General features: G+C 38.8%; 3 protein-coding genes across 6 annotated transcripts; 1 reads left to right on the top strand and 2 right to left on the bottom strand.

The window, feature by feature from the left end:
* Positions 1-1,556: 1,556 nt before the first annotated feature.
* On the bottom strand, positions 1,557-2,562 carry LOC135627629 (ethylene-responsive transcription factor ERF022-like). Its single transcript, XM_065133753.1, has one exon. The coding sequence runs from the start codon at positions 2,243-2,245 to the stop codon at positions 1,664-1,666; it is 582 nt and encodes a 193-aa protein (XP_064989825.1). The 5' UTR covers positions 2,246-2,562; the 3' UTR covers positions 1,557-1,663.
* A 1,492-nt stretch (positions 2,563-4,054) lies between these two features.
* LOC135626678 (uncharacterized) lies at positions 4,055-11,048 on the bottom strand. 3 transcript variants are annotated; one of them, XM_065132171.1, is made up of 10 exons: positions 10,756-11,048; positions 9,905-10,079; positions 9,636-9,794; positions 8,371-8,467; positions 7,550-7,620; positions 6,402-6,453; positions 5,385-5,433; positions 5,158-5,295; positions 4,525-4,644; positions 4,055-4,420 (listed from the first exon to the last, which is right to left on the bottom strand). In XM_065132171.1, exons 1-10 carry the CDS (start codon positions 10,965-10,967, stop codon positions 4,285-4,287), a joined length of 1,209 nt encoding a protein of 402 aa, XP_064988243.1. In that variant the 5' UTR covers positions 10,968-11,048; the 3' UTR covers positions 4,055-4,284. The 3 variants fall into 3 exon arrangements, with proteins under 3 accessions (XP_064988243.1, XP_064988245.1, XP_064988244.1); XM_065132173.1 differs by having other exon boundaries at positions 9,905-10,027; positions 10,756-10,886; XM_065132172.1 differs by having other exon boundaries at positions 9,905-10,090; positions 10,756-10,885.
* Positions 11,049-11,314: 266 nt separating this feature from the next.
* Positions 11,315-18,697, top strand: LOC135586213 (B-box zinc finger protein 22-like). Of its 2 annotated transcripts, XM_009385169.3 has the most exons (4): positions 11,315-11,417; positions 12,771-14,978; positions 15,091-15,349; positions 18,124-18,697. In XM_009385169.3, the coding sequence occupies exons 3-4, from the start codon at positions 15,152-15,154 to the stop codon at positions 18,517-18,519; spliced, it is 594 nt and encodes a 197-aa protein (XP_009383444.2). In that variant the 5' UTR covers positions 11,315-11,417; positions 12,771-14,978; positions 15,091-15,151; the 3' UTR covers positions 18,520-18,697. The 2 variants fall into 2 exon arrangements, with proteins under 2 accessions (XP_009383444.2, XP_064990520.1); XM_065134448.1 differs by having other exon boundaries at positions 11,325-14,978; positions 15,107-15,349.
* Positions 18,698-18,904: the final 207 nt, after the last annotated feature.

The raw sequence follows: 18,904 nt of genomic DNA, 5'->3' as shown, positions 1-18,904 counted from the left end.
TCGGGTTACTCATTCGATCGTACCCGTACCCGTACCCGTCACGAATCAACGATATACATTCTTGGTTCGGTCTTTGTGTCAATTTTGGGCCAACCGGACCGGTCTTTCTCGAACCGAGGCTCTCACATGTCACGCCTGGCGGGCCATATAGGGGCCTGCCGAACCATTAAGGCCACAATTGGGTCAATTGGATCGGATATGAATCAACGTATCGGATCCGATTTCGATCTGATCCAAATATAATTGATCTCAATCCAACGGCGAAAGGAGGATCACGCGACCTGCACATGAGACGTCGGGATTAATTAGTGAATTATTACACAAGTGATAGATCTTATATTCGAGTTCAAGTTTTATATGGATCAACGACAGATATTTTGGTTGACCGACCATAATTTTAATTATTTTGTTGCAAAGTAAAGATGTCGGTAAGACCTATTCAGATATTAATATCACGATCAAAGAAAAGTGGATCGTATCAAAACGTCTATAGTACTCCCACTGTGATGCTTAATTTTGTATACTTTTAATGTGGTCGGATTTCAAAACACGTTGTCGAACCCAATTCGTCTTCTACTTTGCTATGTGATCGTATTCAAATAGACATTGTGAAAGTTGATCCCTGTCCCAAGAACACAACAAGTTTGACTAAATTGGCAGGAGATGGTAGCACAGCTCCTGAAAAGTAGAGGAAAACTTTTAGTCCCCATCTCTCCCAGTTGGCCCCCAATATGTTGATCTCAGCAATTGATTCCCATTGCCGTCGTCTTCCTGCTTTACGCTCTTCTTTACAGCTCCCTAATCCATGGTGTCTTGACCGAGATTAGACCCGTTGACCGCCGGGAAGCATCCGGCTGCTTCACCAAGAACAAGCTCCGACGATGGAGACGCTGAAGCTTAGTGCTGCATCCGCCTTACTCGATTCCCCGGTTGTTAGCTGTTGCATGAGTGTTGGGACAAGGAAAGGAGCAGTCGATCCTTTCCCGACACTGGGGATCTCTCAGATCTTCCATCCCCATCACAGATTTGCAGTAGAGTCGAAACTTAATCCTATGATACGGTCACAATCTCTGCTTTCTTCCTTCGACTGGCTTCAGCTTCTTCTCTCGCAATTATAGCTGTCAAGAATGCGAAATGTATCCTTAATTATCATGCTGTCCCATCTTAATCAAGAAAGAAGAGTGCTCTTTACCTCAGGAGAAGAAAAATCCAATGGATACAGAATATTTAAGGTGATCTGTCCGAGTCAGAACAAAGCGACAGAATCTACAAGATTTTGCCTCCAAAGTCTCCAAGTATCTATCAAAAGCCTATCCTAATGTCCTGTGATTTCTCTCTCTCTCTCTCTCTCTCTCTCTCTGTGAACTGATCGAGTAACATTTGCTGCGTTATGTCATGCCAAACAGCTCGATCGATTTCGAGTAGGGGATTAAACATGGAGTAGTCTCTTGTTTCTTCTCCTGTGTTTCTTACGCCGTAGATTCAGCTTTTGAGCGTCGAGTAATTAATCACCATCTGAATGCAGAATGTGATCGGAAAGAACGACATAAACCGTATGCTTCGAATGATATGTTGTTCTTAATCATCTGCGCGTGAATCATCCTCGTTAAAATCGAGGGTGTCAGCCGATGAGGTAATCGTTACGAGGGGAACGTACGATGGATTACAGGAAGGGATCCCACAAGGATCCATGGGGTTCCCACTCCTCCACCTCGCTCGCCTCGCTGCTCCAGACGGGCGGGCTGAGCAGCAGCGCCTCCGCCAGCTCCAACCACATCTTGGGCGAGTCGAGGCCGAGCTCGTCGTTGCCCAGCCGCTCCAAGGCCGGCGCTATCCCGGCCCTGGCGGTGGCGACGGTCCTGCACCGGAGCCTCGCGGCCGCGTCGAGCGCCGCCGACCGGATGTCCTGGGGGTCGGAGCTCCGGGGCCGCGGCAGCTGGTCTACCGACTCCGGGAAGTTGAGCTGCGCGTCCCGGCCCCGGAGCCGCAGCTCCGCCACGTCGTGCGCCACCGCCGCCATCTCCGCCGACTCGAAGCTCCCCAGCCAGATCCTGGTCTTCTTCCCGGGCTCCCGGATCTCGGACACCCACTTGCCCCACTTCCTCTTCCTCACCCCTCGATAATGCACTCCCCCATCCGCTCTCGTCTCCTCCAAATGCTCCATCGGCACACTGCTAACGTACTTGGACGACGAGGAGGGAACCGATGCACAACATGAGATCATGAGCGTGTCCGAGGAAAGCATATATAGGGAACGGGAGAAGCGAAGCGAGCTTCCAAGTAACTACGTAAGATGGATACAGGTTCAGTGGATTTACACGACGACATCCGAATCCACCGATCGCTGTCCTCAGACCAGCGTACATTCATAATTCTCACTCGACACAAAATCTTGGATTTGTTGCATGCAGTGCGTCACCGAGAGGGCAGCATCGCCGTGAGACAGCTGGATCGAACTGGCTTCCACCGATAGGGCATAACGTGTTTGTCGAATTGCCCGGGGAGTTCTCTCCGGTGGGTCAATTCATCGAACATCTCTCGTCTACGCTTCTGTTTGATCGATCGATCGATCGATCGATCGATCTCAAACGAGGCAACGATTTACGTGGGAGTAACGATTGGTGTTTGCACGACAAGGACATGAGTCGATGGATTCGATGCATCGACACGATGCTTCTGTGGCGAGATGCTGCGAGAGGCCACCACGTGGACGGGACATCGATGCCAACACGATCCAATAATGCAGAGAGTTTGTATTGAAGTCTCTGATGGAGATATGACACATGATCCTATAATTTAGATTCGGAGAGTGACAATTTGTGAGAATATAAAATAGTGTTTATATTTCTTCATCTTCTTCTTCGAATCCTATCATCTTTTTTAAGTGCATTTTTATTTTAGTTTTTATCGATTATATAAATAGATTATCCTAAATTTGTCAGCCTTACTCTCCCAAACATATATTCCATCAACACCACATTGTTAACCTTAAATGATGCTGGTAGTGAAAATAAGTAATAAATTAGGAAATGTAGTATGGAATTACATGCTTAAGAAAATTAACGGATTGTTTATCATCGATTAATATGTTAATATATCGGAATTGTTAATGAAAACAGTTTATTCGTGATATTTTTTTTCTCACTTATTTATATAATATTTTATTTGAAACCATAAAAACACTATAGCACCATCAATCCTCTTTCCTCCCTCCTGTGCAACCAAAGCAATGCTTTTTCTATTCTTTTAATGTTGGAAACAGCTGCATATGTGACATCTCATATGGTTTTGTTGACAGAGATCGAAGTGAACACACATAAATTCCAAGAAAACCTACTCTTCTTAACCAACAAATTTGATCCTGCAGGAGCTTGGAGGCGACATGGAAACAGCACCAAGCTTCCTCTGATCCCAGTGCTTTGGCCATGGTGATGCAGAAACAGCCAGTGAAGACAGGAAGGGATGGAGTCTCGGGGAGCCACCGATCATTGGCTACCCCATGCACTGATCTGGAGTTTGTGCAAGGGGGATGTACCAGTCTTTAAGACCTGTCCTTTCAAGTACATCTGCTGGCTGAAGGCTACTGGTTTTGTCCTGTAAAGTTCTGCTTGATGCTGAAACCATTCTCACATTCTGTTTGGTTCTCAGGAAAGAATAGTTATCATAGGCAGCAATTTTGGATAAGAGACCCACAAATTAATTTCACTCGCCAGCATCCTTCTTCTTATTGTTGCCTTGGAAAAGGGAATTGCGGCATCAAACAATGGCAGCTTATCAACAAATAAATGTCTTCTACAGTATTTATAGTTCTTGGCTGTTAATTTATAGTTGTTCCACAAATTAATGCGAATCATGGATTTCGTTGTTCTTATTGTCGGGTTTCTCACTCTTGCTGTGTCTTTTGGACACTCTTTATTGCTTCCTAACAAAGGTAGTTACTTACAAGGCATTAATAGCAGCCAACAAACGTTTGATGAAATAAATGCACAGGACATCTGCAAAACAACAAATGCCAACAGCAGTCTACGATGAAAGTTTAATGACTCGATGCTCATTGCAGAGAGAAAAGTGTTCCAAGATATAATTGCTAAGTGATAAAAATTCGAATAGAGTTTACAGAGAATGTTGTGCATGCTGTCATCTAACAGACTACATCTTACAGATAGACTGCTTTATCAAATTGTTTGCTGAAATATAATTAACCAATTACAACATTAAAGAGCTCACATTAGTCTTGTAGAGTCGTAAGCTCCAAGTAAAGAAAGAAGGGAAAAGAGGGGGACATCAAGAGCACAGCACAGCTGCGGTAAGATGGATGCGTCTGCTCTCGACAAATCTCTGTCGGAACAAGTCAAACTTCCCACCCTTGATAGCTTCTCTCATAGCACGAAAAAAACCCAAATAATGGTGTGTGTTATGTCTGCATGTAGTAATAAGGACACAAGTTAGACAAGAGTCTGCAAACCATCCATCATAATAGTAGACGAGTTACGGTGCTTTTCATAATTGGGAAGAGCAACTTACATTTCTAGTAGGATATGAGCCAACATTTCATGAACATTAAGTAGGTGGTTTATGTAAGCTCGAGTGTGATTTTGGCATGTGAAGCAACTACAGTTGGCAATAATAGGCGAAATATCCTTCCTGAAGAGAAAGTGGTGTATACAAAACATCAGAGAACAGGTATATAAACAATTCTGTTAAAAATTTGCTGATGACGGCAGTTGCTGTGAAGTTAAGAATGTTAGACTGGTCATTCACTTGGGTTGGGCACATATAGCCTTCGTGATAATTACAAGGTGAATATCCATCCATCATTCACTAGCAAGTTTGAGAGGTATCTAGTAGTATGACTACAAAAAGCAGAAGAGATTGTAGAGGAAATCTTACAAGACCTATACTGGAGTGTTAGTAAAAAAATGGCAGCAGTCAAATCTGAAAAACTATGAAACGATTTCCAACTCAGTCAAGAGCTTCTAATGTGCTATAAAGTTCACGAGCAAGACACTTTAAACTCTATGATGTGTCAAGGTATTTAGCTGCATCAAGAAATACAAGAGAGCAGAACTATGAGACCATGCATGTTTGTTTTTCGGATGAAACCATGTGTGTTAATTTACAACTGTATGATGTATTAAGAGAACAGAGATCACACACCTGTAGATTGTTGCCCGCAAATTTATTTTTGCGCGATCACCAACAGTATCATCGAGCTGAAAATCTAGATTGTTATGATCAAGAATCTTGAATGGGAAGATTAGTGCAAAACCTCCAAGTGTAAGATGGTAAATGTACCTGCATTCGTGTTGGCATCGGTTTAAAAATAATTATCATAAGTTTTAAAAAATTGTTGGAAAATAAATATCTAGAGTTTCAATACGTACGTGGAGTCAAAAAGGTCAATTCCTGAAGCCACACCCTGCAAGACTTCCTCTATAAGAGGGATTACACAATATCACCAAAATTATTATGCAACAGGGATTGAACGCATATCACAACATGGCAAAGCGTTATCGTTAGAAAGTTGCCAAAAACAAGATTACTGGTCATGATCAGCAATATAGTGTAACTTATTCGATTGATCAGAAAAACAAAAACCAGGTTATGCTAAACAACAGCTGAAAAATTCTTTTAAAAGTAGCCAGGACTCAGAAAAAAGCTTAGGAAGAGGTATTTTTTATGTTTCCTAAGCTATATAGTATCAATGACTGAGACAAGGCAAGTGATAGAAATTTTGAGCTTATGAAAGCTAATCATGTGTAAAAGGAAAAAAGAACAGAGCACAAATTCATTTGGGCAATAAGCAGCCAAGAAATGAAAATAAATTTTTTTGTCAAGATGGTTCTCCATAAAGAACACTTTGCTTATCTAGACAAATTGTATAAAAAGAACTGAACAGTGATATGAGGATAAATAGACCAGGATGATGATAGTCATATTAGTAAAGATTTGGGATAATAAAGTCAATTAACAGCACAACAGGAAAATATAGGCACTGGGAATGAAGATGTTAATGGTACATGATAATGATTATGGTAATAGGAAAAAGGGCCATAACCAGATTACACAGGTTCGATAAAGGGGCCATGACAGAAGTATGCAAGATACAGCAAATCAAATGTGCAAGTTTTAGAAAGGATTCAAAAAGAATGCCATTGCTTTTTTACATCTATGAATTTGATTTCAATGATATGTACCATTTCTACCATGCGAGTCACTGCAAATTACTGGTACAAAAAAGAAAAAAGAAATGGCACCCAGCATTCAGCTCTGCTTTAACAAATTAACAAAATACTGATTTAGCCATTAATATCATCTGTGTTTTCAGTCAAAGTAGAAAGAACACGAGTGCACAAGTATGTCTTGATGATGTAAAATAGCTAGGTGTATAACATCAATACCTGGGAGAGAAAGTCCAGATATAAATCGCACCTTTTCCTCCGGGAGATTATCCTGAAAGATAAGCCAAAAAGTATCATAATCCTGCAAGAAGCACTAATAGATGCCACTGAAGAATTCAGTTTCTGCATTGACATTTTAGTTTCCATACCTTGACACACAAACTGATAAAGCAAAAAAATATTTGAAAGACTCCAATTTCTGCACTAATAGAAGCACTAATAATTTGAAAGCTAAAATGTCTCATTGATAAATAAACGAAGCACAAATTGTCCCAGTAAAACAAGGTGATCATTCATGAAGCATTATTTGGATATTTGACCTCAAGATCATAACTTGATTTTCTAACCCTATTGAAAATTAAGGGACAAGACAGGTCAGTCACATACTGTTCTTGGGTGTCCAAAAGAACGATGCATTTGCATATGGACTCAGCTAATTGTTCTTCATTTAAAACAATGAATCCAGGAAAAAGAGTGTGCATGATTACAAGGTATACTGCCATTTACAGCATAAGCATATGCATGCAATCATTCATGAAATGGCCCTGAAACTATACAATGATAAACAACATACCTAAAGGTAAACAATGACAAACAACACAGACGTAGATCCAAGAATACCTCACAAGGTAACAAAAAAACCACTGTGGTTGAAATAGCACTTGAAACAGATAAAAAAAAAGATTGAATCAATCTTGCAAAATATAAAAGTACAACTTCCCAACAAAATCAGTTTTCACTTCACATTCCATGACTGGATAGAATTAAGCTAAAATTTATGAGGCTATCAAGTAATTGCATCATGAAAATTGAACTAGTCTGCATCTCTAATATCCTAATTGGCATATGACTCACCATTGAAATTATGTCTAGCTCAATAATAACCATAAAGAAGCTCTATGGATCAAGTAGGTTCATTCTTAATCTTGTATATTATATTAAATCAACCATCTGAGATATATACATGGCATATACTTGTGGTTGTTCGTAATGCAATTGTTCATTACATTTACAAACACATGTAAAAATAGTACATAATGCAAAAGGAGTATGCAGACCAGCATGTATATTTAGGCCTACAAACCACCACTTCTGCAATCTTTTCTATTAATAGGCCATTAATGTCCAGTAATCTGCTTATCACTTACTGTAACAGCATTGAGCAAAGCTGAGCGTTCTTCCACATTCTCTCCGAGCCCAAAACCTCCAATCCAAAAACCTAGATCAAGCATCACATAGGCACTTTATTTTGTATCAGAACATAGATTACAGTGGTGGGATAAAAGTTCTGCTAATCACAATAAAAAAAATAGAAGCATCAAACAAATAAAATGCATGGCATATGATGAATATATAACATGATATAACTCAAGTGACTTCTTGCTCCATTTGTTGCAGCAGCTTACAACAAAACAAACAGCTAATGCATCTTAAAAGTTAACAGTTATTTAGAGATTGCAGAAAACAGAAACCATATATAACCAATGGGACAGATCATGTCACCAGATAACCATACTAAATCCCAGGGTCAATAACTACAAATGTTCATACTTTCAAACACAGTCTAAGAACATTCTACAAAACCTATCATCGTCTACAGTTTATGCTGGCAACTGCATGTAGATCATACTTTTGTGTTCATTAGCCAACAACCAATGAACTTCAACCTTGAAGGTGTCCTTTTCACATCTGGGAATCATGATAAAAACATTGGGTGCAATTAATTATATATTAAGCAATTAACTTATAACAGATAGTAGCAGTTAACTAATTAACTGAGAATCATGACATATGATATTCAATAGCAACTAAACATCTCATAAAAACCCAAAGTTGCATTGTTCTCAGCCTGATGAATGTACACATTAAGAAAATCAAAGAACAATAAGAGACAACAATAGCACATGCATTGCCTGGAACAGCAATGGCATCTATATGCATATTAAAAGTTAAGAATATTTCATCAAACCTGATACATTCCGAGTTGCCACTTCGATTGCACAGTGTTTCCGTTCTTCAATATTGGACCCACCAACAACAACTCCTAACATAGTTTTCCCACCTGCCTGTATCAGATATCACAGTATAATCACCAAACCCCAAATCTTAATTTAGAAAAAAAGAACATAGCATGTTTAATGATGACCAAATGCCAAATTCTTAATTTAGAAAATAGAGCCTAGTAAGTTAATGTGAACCTCTAATAATTTGCATGTGAGAAGCAAATTTATTATCAGTAAGCTAAAGCATTTTATGTTCTACAGTCACATGCTAGAATGCATAGCTATGGACTATGGTGTGAATAATTCAGCATATAATGAAGTCATCCTATTTTGACCTAAGTTTCAAAAGTTTGTCACAAAAACAACTTCTATGTAAGGATGGTGTATATATTTGACTCCCGCAGACATGCATCAGCAGAAGCCTAGTACATCGGGCCACCCTTTTTCAAGGAGAAGAGCATTGACAAGCTGCAAGCAGTAGACATCAATCCAGCTGCAAGAAAAAAAATCAACCCTAGTCCATATGCTTGTCGCCTAGTTTACTATTATGGTAGAAAACTCTACCAATGTTTAGAGCCACGATTAAAGATTACTAGTGCTGATGCCATTCTCAGTCACAAATGCAGCATGATGGAGTGTCAAGACATCTAGATGGTCCGTACAGAGGTCACCAACTTGAATATTGCCTATAAACTTGTGGCAGAACAAGAATAAAACGTAGCGAAGGATAAAAGTTTTTGGTGTCATAAAACTGCAACTGTTTCTGAGGCAGATTTTGCAACACATACATACGCAACAATGTGTCCATTAAATCGCAATACAACCAAGAAAGATAACTGAAGCAGAATACCAACATGTATTTCCAAAAAAACTACATTAATTTATAATACAAGAAGAAAATCTGAGACAGCATTCAAAAAATAAATCTGTAGAAATAAAGAAGGGAGTACAGGAAAAGAATTTGCCAAAAAACAAATATTGCACATGAAAGAAAAATTTTATGCAGCTCATACATGGTGGTAAATTTCAGAAATGCCAATCTGGACAGATATATACTGCTAATAAAAAAAGGATAAGCAAAAAATCAAAGGTAATTACTACAAAGCATACTCTGGTACACCTTTTATGCATCATACAAAAAGCAATCACAAAGCACACCACAGTTCAAATGTCGTATATGTTTAGCAAACTTCAATATATGCCAAGTTTCAAAGCATAACCCTTTACAGACCGGGTCCAAAGCAAGGCATTCGTCGAGCCAACGCAATGTTCGATCTACAGAAGTCTTATTTCTCTTTTCAGAAACCCAAGCAGGCACCTCATCTGCCATACTAGCCCACAAGTTTGGCTTCAATGAAGCAATCTTTTCCATATATGCTAAAGGCTTGATCTAAGAAGAAGAAAGTGAATGACAGTGTTAAGAGGAAAAAAAATACTGCACAACTTTCTGTCCTGTGATGCATGATAAGGAGGAGCTAATTTCATGCAAATATGGACTACCAGTCGACGACCACAAGGTGTTTCAAAAGAAGCCCCGAGCTTATTAGTGCCTTCACTCTCAGGTAGACTCTCTAATGAATCCCTTGGGGCAGCAACAAAAAAATGCTCATGCAGCCCCAGCATCTGATGCAGACCTCCAATGTTAGAAATAGTTTTGGATGAAGGGCAATCTAAACTGCAAAGAACCTCACATGTACAACATCGATAAGCACATTCTCTTGAAGCAAAACCAAGCAGATAAAAAAATATTGAGGATTTCCACAATGAGATTTAATCAACATGTAATTTACTAAAAAAGTATAGTGTCAAATAGAAAAAAAGACAATTTGCTGTAATTAACTACTGATATTTTACATGGATCATCTTGTAAAAATCTGATTCTACTGTGACAAAAAAAAACTTGTTTCCATAAGCATGATTCACTTTATTAGCCACAGCCTACTCTTCTTACACCTCAAACGACGAAGTAAAATCTCAGGACCCAGCAAACCCCAATAAAAAAACATCAAGACTCGTTTGTCCATGCAGGATACCTTAAAGAACAAGTAATAAAGAATAGCTTTTAGGAAAATGCAATGGGAAATGCAAGGGAAATCAGCCTCAACTAGCAAATAACATCTTCAAACCTTAGAAACCTCTCTCATAGACCTGCAAGCCAAGTGCTTATACTACACAAATGATCAAAATCACGCTTTTGAATATCAGATTGGCACGGGATGCATATCAAGGAATTTTCAACATCAATGCAAGATCATAATTTGATAACGAAATCGATATCAACTCCAAATAGGCATTTCGACGAACACCTTTAGTGGGATGATTCAGAAAAGAAAAAGTTATATAAAACTTACAAGTGCAGAGGGCTGACGTGAAGGAGAAGAGAATCGGGTGTGGGGAGGGCGGCGAGGTGATCGCGGGATACGAAAGTTGGGAGGCCTTTTCGCGTCGATATCAAAAGTGACGGGGTCTCGATGGGCGTGGTCGTGCTCCCTCCAATGTAGAGGGCGCCAGAGCGAGCCCTCCCTCCGCCGCCACCGCAAGCCCTCGTGACTGCGAATCGCATTCTCCCTACCTTATCTTCTGTTTCCTTTACTTGCTGAGGAACGTCTTCACCGCGAAGTGCCGGTGGCGGGGCCGCGTACTGGTTCTGAAGGGCATATATATATATATATATATATATATATATATATATATATATATATATATATATATATATATATATATATATATATATATATCATGTTTTTAAAAAAATCATATATTTCCTTATAATTAAATGATATTTTAACGTTGGAAGCGGCATTTGAGCCGGTTCAAGTTAATGGACTTGAGACACAGACCCAAATTTAACCCGGACCGGTCCATTTAAACAGGGGCGGTTCAATATAAAGATAGGCCCACGGTTTTGGCCCGTGAGCAACCCCTAATCGGATTCCGACTCCTCTCCCAGTCTCCAAGCCCTAACCCTAACCGTCGCATCAACGCTTGCGGGAGGTTTCTCGCGAACCCTTCGGTAAAACTTCTGCGGGGTCGCTACGATTTTTCATCTTTTCTCCGGTTTTTTCTTGTGCTTTTTCGCTTTCCTCTGTGTTTTCTGCTGCTCTAGATGTCGTTTCTCGGATTGCTGTGGGCAAGTGTTTATAGACTATTGATGTAGAAGAGTCATCTGTGTGTACTGGATTTCTTGTTTTAGGGCTTATCCTATTGATTCTTGATTAGCTTCATGTGTGTTTCTCCAAATCGAGACACCTCAGTTGGTAATTAACTCTAAAAAATCAGGTTGGCACCTTTTCTCTCCTTGAGGTTTCATATGCTCAATTCTTCATCTTTGAGAGATATTTACTGTTGATAATTTTGTTTTTTTGGTGATCTGATGCTGTATTGTAGTACAATTTCCACGGTTTTAGTGAGCTTTTACTTGGCTGCTACACATTAATCTGTGGTGGGACTTGTTATAGTTTTCCAAACAGTGTTGGTGCAATGATGCAACAAAAAAGTGGCCTAAGTAGTATGTAATATTCAATTGTGTAGATATCGTGAGTCCGTGTCAATATACTACTGTTTACAGAAGCAACAGAACTACAACTAAGTCTTGCTTAAATTTAGGGCTCATATGAACTTGTGATAAGAAATATATTTCGCTTGATTAATGGTGGCTACTAACTTGGTACAGACCCTGACAACCAAGGTACACCATGATATGCAAATATAGAACCAACATTTATGCACTAGAGATTTATATTTATGTACTTGAAGAGTTTTTGCCTGCATCATTTTATTTCTTATATTAGCATATCAATAGAACCAAAGTTTACATAAGTGATGATTTAGGGAGCATGGCACACAAGTTGATTTGTTTTCTTATTATTCTCTTTGATTATTACTTAGTTGTAAACAGTTTCTAATTATTCATCTTTTTATTCGTTGTATTATTTTTACAAACCTGTTGTTCTTATTATTCACTCTATTTTGTGGGAATTGCTCATTAAGGGATTAAATGCATATGCTTAATCAGTCTTTCCTTTTTTTATTTTTTAATCTGGACATCTTTTTTATTCTGTTTTTTAATTCTGTCTCTGAATTTTTTTTTGCACAAAAATTTCAATTTGAATTAGTGGGATCCATATGGACATGACCACACTTGCCGGTGCAAATATTTTTTTATGGTGCATTTGCACTAGCAAGGAATTTGTTTCTGATACGTGTTAACAAGCTTATCATGCAATTTTGTTGCCCTTGTATGAACATCTGTACCAGCATAAATTTACTTTGATACTTCATTGAATAAATTGACCCACTAATTTATTTTAAAACTTTATTCATCGCCTGCTTGAAAAACTTGTTAATCTTCCTCTCTAATCTGTAGAGTGCAGTGATCAGCCATCGGGTCAATGCAAGTACCAAAGAAGGGAAGATATGGAGTAAGGAGAATGACCCATCAAAGGTCCTAGAAATTCCTTATTCAAAACCTAGGAACCACACAATATAGTAATGGCAGTCTGGTAATGCCATGGAGCCTTTTTATCACACTCCACCAGATAAATGATGGGGCCAGAACAATCTCTTGTGCCCATCATCATGAAATCCGTTTGTTTCTTTGATATATCCATCTCAGTTGGTATTGGATTGACTCATTCTTGCTGTGCGAGTCCAAATTCCAATAAGATATGTGGTCCAAGTTTGGACCCCAAGTGGGGTGTGACATAAATCATGTTCCATGAAGAATAATTAAGTGACCTAGCAATGATAAATCTGATCTGTGATGAAAGATAAGTAGGGAGTGGTGAGTTGGGTCATTCCATGTCCAGTTCTAGGCTTGTGTATTGAACACTGGTGTCAAAAGTATAGTGACAAATAGAGAAGAGAAAGGCTCCTCATAATCTCATGATGTGTTATGGACCAATGATTTTTGTCAAAACCCACTAACCCAAGTTGGGAATGCTTCAGAAATATCAAAGTTGGAGAGGTATGTGGGATTTCTTAATTAGGACCGCAGATGATAAGAATCCAGACAACGTGATGGTGAACCCTACTAGAACTGCTTGGTTGGATTACATCAGGTCTCCATTGTTTTGTTGTAACTGGGCCACCTACTGGTAAGTTAACCAAGGACAAGTGAAGCTTAAGGAAAACAGGAAATTAGCATGTGTCGCCGGAAATACATCAAGATAACCCCCTAAAATAAGCTCAAAAACAACTTTTGGAGTTCCCAAGTTATCAGAAATTGTGACGAAATTTGGCTTGACATCAGAACCACTTTTACGTGTACTTGTAAATATACATTCATTTATAAAAACAACAATTTTGTATAATTAGCTCTGTATGGCTTCTCAATAGATACAAATACAACAGTATCATTTAGAAGTAGCAAACAAATGCAAGCATGCTCGATGGCAATTCTTCACAAATTTGGATTAGCATTTTATTCATGCATTTAATGTTATTGACTGTTTGAATCTTAAGTGCTCCTTTGGACAAACTACTATCCAGACCAAAAAAAAAAACAGTCTTCTCTCTCTTTCTTTAAGTCGCTTTATAGGTGAAGTGGTCCGCGAGAGAGAGAGAGAGAGAGTACAGAATTATTGACACTCTTGTGGCGTGTTGTCTGTGGCTATATATAATCCCTACTTCCCAACCAATAACGAAGAGGTAACCAACATTATGCCTTTGTTAGGAACAAAGGTAATGACTGGTATTCAAATCTGAGCACATGGAGTCATTGGTCGACTGTATGTACTCCTGCAATTACCTCCTAATTGTGTTAGGAGGCATCAGAAAGCCATAACTCGTGATTGAAATTGGTTGGTGAGCTTCTCATCAGTCCCACACCCAAACAAATGGTATCTCACAGATGTGATCTTATAAAAAAATAATAATAAACATCAAGACTATTTATCTGTGAATTCTGTAAGCGTTGAAGCTGAAAATTCTTACGATGAATTTTGAGAAAGTAAAACAAATTAATTCGTTTCAGGTGCAATTATTTGAATAATCTATTGGTTTATTTTTTTTCAAAATTCATTAGTTGTTTTTTTTTTCTTTCAATTTTGGACTTCGTTTCTTGGTTTGACACATGCAGATGCTCATGGGTTTGATTCAGTAAATTTCAAACAAATTTAAATATATATAAATATATATATATATATATATATATTTAAAATAATAAAACAAAATATATTTTAAATTTTAAACAGAGTTTTAAAATACCGGTACTGTTTGGGAAAGAAAAAGATCGTATAAGAATATTTGGATTCGGGATTGTTCGGAACTATCTCAAAAATCCACGTAATGGTCATATCTGCTTTGTCGTCAAAAATATCCCTTTCGGTTTGGGCTGTTCTTCCACTTCCATGTCGGGCGGCTTCATCTCCATTTAAAGCCCGCTCGATCTCCCTCCTCTCTGCCCTGAGCCGCCGAAGCTTCTGCAACTCCATCTCCACTGGCCACTGCAGACGAATTGCCGGTCTTGGAACTGGTGGTGTTCATCTGGTTCTTGAATTCACCCGGAAGTCGATCTTCTGTATTTTCATCTCGCTCGATGTTTCTCGGCAGAGAGGTGTAATATCTTCGTTAGGTATTTGTCCTTGTCAGATGTTCTCAAGAAAATCTAATCGTGTTTGGTGGTTTGGTCCGTGGATTCCGGACGCTGATTTCATGTGATATCTTGTGATCTTCCATTCCTCTAGTTCTGGTCTTCTTCAGCTTGGTTGCTCGACGAGGAGGAGGAGGAGGAGGAGGCGGAGCGGGATGAAGATACAGTGTGACGTGTGCGAGAGGGCGGCGGCAGCGGTGCTGTGCTGTGCCGATGAGGCCGCGCTGTGCTGGAGCTGCGATGAGAAGGTCCATGCCGCCAACAAGCTCGCCGGGAAGCACCAGCGAGTCCCTCTCCTCCCGACTAATCCCAACTCTTGTTCTTCGCAGATCCCCAACTGTGATATTTGTCAGGTTGCTGTCTCTCAGTCTCTCCTAAGACTCATTTTGATGCCCTTCGGTAAAGAATTCTAGTTCTAAATACACTAATTTAGTTTTCTTGTTGCACACGTTGCTCTTTAATTTCTTTCTAATTTCTTGAATAAAAACAAAAATAACTGGGAAAAAAAACAGCTCTTGGACTTGTTTGAGTTGGAGTTGATTGATTTAGTTGCCATTCACTTAGTACAGTGTTGCTTGCAGCTTTAGGATACGAAAAATTGCTTTGCACATCCTATCCGGATCTTATAATGCAAATTTTCTTACTTAATAACCAACCTTTTTCTTTTTTTCCCTTGATTTGAAACAGTTTGCTTTAGATATCAAATCTCATAAGAAAAAGAGAAAAGAGGATATTGCATGTTCTTCCTATTGTTAAGCAGCCTGCCCTTGCTGGATAGTTGCTCAGCTGAGATTGAAATGCTTTTGAGCTCAGCCTTGTTTATATGTTTGTGTCTACTCTGACGTTGAAAATTGGTCAAGAGCTAAGTTGGCTACTCTATCAATCCCTTTCTAGTCTTTGGAGGGGGTGTTTCATTTTAATCAACATGCAGAATCCTACTTTTTGAAAAGGTTGGAGTTCATGCCTACACCTCCCTGTTCTTTTCTAGGAAAAATAAGAGAAACTTTTCTTGTCATGTAAATTAGAACAAGGATTATAATGAAGTCTTGGAGTTTCTTGCATGAAAATGTTTGGAGTGCATGCAAATTCTACTATTTACACATGATGCTGTTATATATCTTCATTAGAATGCGTCTGTAACAAGTAGTCAAATTTCTTTTTCTTCAGCAGACCTATCTAACTTGTTAGGTTGAGAGTCCATTCTCTGTAAGTGAAACTGGAATCTACATCCGGTACACGATGGAAAAAGGTTGATGGGCTCTTATCTAGTGACAACAGAAAGAAATAAATTAGCGGAGATTGATTTAGTTTGCAGACACAAAGCAGTTGCTTCATAAATGCGGCCCAAGAAAGTTGTCACATAACTCCTCTACCAACAAGCTTCCTCTTTCTCACTTAATTTTGTGGCTTCTGCATTTATGATGAGCGCTAAAAAGATACTTACAATCTTTTCATAATTCATTTCATTGTCAAAGGGACCAAATGCTTTGTCTCATTGTTGTCTACTTCCCATTTGGTTCAGGTGTTAGGAAAATACACATTGCAAACTATAACTAATTATGTTTTATTGGATGGCCTGGTGGATGATAACTGACGTTTTTAATGATAGCATATACTCAACCTTGTATCTTCAGGTATGGTACAAGCTATTGACATCTTCGGTTATTTGGTCCCAACAGGTGCAGTTAAATATTGTGGTAATTGCTATACACATCCTCTGAATGTGTTAAGTGGTCGGACATGTAACCACTAAGATGCAGTGAGTAATATATATGTACTCTTATGTGTATGTGTGTGTGTGTGTGTGTGTGTGTGTTCAAATGCTAGAAGTTTATAAAACTTGACAAAAAAAAAAAAAAGAGTTTGTACGTTTTGAAGTCTTATATCCGTTTTCTTAAGAAGAGAGTGATTAGTTTTGTTTTATACACCTTGAAGATAAAAAAAGAAAAAAAAAGAATAATGTTTAGGAAAGCTTTGATCCAAATGTATAGTGTTGGTTGCTAACTTGTAAAGGATGCCACACAAAGCTAGATAATTTTCTACAATTGTTGGAGAGGAAGAAGATATAGAATTCGTATGGTACAACTCTCAATATGAAGTAGATGCACTGTGAACTGATGGTTACTGTAAGCTTCGTTTATTATTTTTTGGGACCAAGATATATTAAGTTCTTATAGCTACACTTTTGTATGAAGAGTATACCTGCTGAGCCTTCCATTTGTCTGCTTTTGTTCCTTTTATATCGTGCATGATGAGTGCTCTTTTTAAACTCCAATGTGTAATCAGTCATTAGATTGATCACTTGGTGGCTTACTGAGTTTTGTTCATAAAAAAACATGCTATGACTTCGACTTATCTGCTGTTGTTCCTTTCTCTTCGAGCATGATAAGTGCTTTTTCCAAACGATGATTTGAAATCAGTCATTAGATGGATTGCTTGGTGGGTTGCTGACTTTTGCTTGTGAAAAACATGTTATGCCTTTCATTTGTCTGCTTCTGTTCCTTTCTCTTTGAGCATGATAAGTTCTCTTTGCAAACTATAATTTGTAATCAGTCGTTGAATGTTTTTGGTCATAAAAAACATGCTATGACAAGCTATTTTTCTGGAAAAAGAAGGCAGGGACTTCTAGCATGTAATCTGGTGCTCTGAAGTCTGAACTAAGTGAACTGATGAAGTTGTGCTTTCGACAGGTGCATTCGTTAATGCAAATGTACTCTGGTGGTTGATAGCCCTCAAAAGTTCGATCTCTTATATGATAAAAATCCTACTTTTATTGCTTCGACCTACCATTCAAGGCAGAACCTTTCTTGCTTCTTTGTTGCCACCAAGCAGGAGTTAATTCTCTTTGGTGCTTCAAATTGTTCCATTCTTTTTATTTGTAGACAATCTCACAATCTTTTTTTAATCTAATTAGTGTGGAATATTGGTTCCCACCACATTTGCCTGTTCTCCCCTAGCAGGTTAAAACACACGGCAAGAAAATTTTGGCCTTGGTAGTGACAATTTGGTGCAGATATAGATTGTCTTAATGTTTCTTCTCTTAGCATAACTTTAATATTAATCTCTTCTGGACAACTTCTACCGATGCATGAACTAGCCTTCAAATCTTTCATACTGTGGATTACAGGAGAAAGCTGGGTATTTCTTCTGCTTGGAGGATCGGGCTCTACTGTGTCGGCAGTGCGATGTGGTCATCCACACGGCCAGTCCATGCGTATCCTCCCACCAGCGTTTTCTGATCACCGGCCTACAAGTTGCTCTTCAGCACCATCTTACCAACGGCAGCAACAAGAACAGCAGCAGCAGTAATGGTGACAGCAACAGTACCAGGAGCGACGTCCCCCTTAGATCTCTGGTTACAGCTGATTCAATTGTCAATCAGAAGCTTCAAGCAGCCACATCAGGTTATGTTACGGAGGAGGGTTTGAGGCCACCATGGCCTTGGAATGAGATTCTTGGTGGTTTTCAATTCGATCCGTGCCACGGACTGTCGGAGCCAGTTTCTCCGGATCAAACAGGGTGAAGGTAAATTGCATTTCTCAATGCCATTAAGTCAGAAAATCAAATTATTCTACTACTTTGATTTGCATTCTCTGGAGGAGTTTGTGTCTGCACTATTCCTCTTTTGTGTGGGAAAGATCAGTACATGAGTGCAATAATAGTCCAACTCCCTCCTAATCTGGAGGGACTCCTTCAATTTATCTCTATTTATAACGTCTGTTTTCGTTTATATAATGACAGAACCTCCATAAGTTCTGATCATCGATCGTTTTCTAAATCTATCAATTATAGTAATCCGGTAGAAAATAAAAAAAAGAGAGTAAAAGAGTCTAATCTTCATGTGCCGATAGATATACGGAGGCTTTGTGATCTTCGAGGTATCAAAGCCAATAATATCATCTAAATGG

Source organism: Musa acuminata, chromosome BXJ2-11 (assembly GCF_036884655.1).
Source record: "Musa acuminata AAA Group cultivar baxijiao chromosome BXJ2-11, Cavendish_Baxijiao_AAA, whole genome shotgun sequence".
In the NCBI taxonomy this organism is placed as follows: Eukaryota; Viridiplantae; Streptophyta; class Magnoliopsida; order Zingiberales; family Musaceae; genus Musa; species Musa acuminata.
The sequence above is the reverse complement of the archived record's forward strand: the minus strand, read 5'-3'. Positions and strand labels throughout refer to the sequence as shown.

Coding starts and splice junctions, on each gene's coding strand:
- LOC135627629 (XM_065133753.1), bottom strand. CDS start 2,245: ATGCTTTCCTCGGACACGCTCATGATCTCATGTTGTGCATCGGTTCCC.
- LOC135626678 (XM_065132171.1), bottom strand. CDS start 10,967: ATGCGATTCGCAGTCACGAGGGCTTGCGGTGGCGGCGGAGGGAGGGCT. Junction 9,795..9,904: donor CACCTTGTGGTCGTCGACTG/GTAGTCCATATT, acceptor TCTTCTTCTTAG/ATCAAGCCTTTAGCATATAT. Junction 5,434..6,401: donor ATCTGGACTTTCTCTCCCAG/GTATTGATGTTA, acceptor TCCCTCTTATAG/AGGAAGTCTTGCAGGGTGTG.
- LOC135586213 (XM_009385169.3), top strand. CDS start 15,152: ATGAAGATACAGTGTGACGTGTGCGAGAGGGCGGCGGCAGCGGTGCTG. Junction 15,350..18,123: donor CCAACTGTGATATTTGTCAG/GTTGCTGTCTCT, acceptor TGTGGATTACAG/GAGAAAGCTGGGTATTTCTT.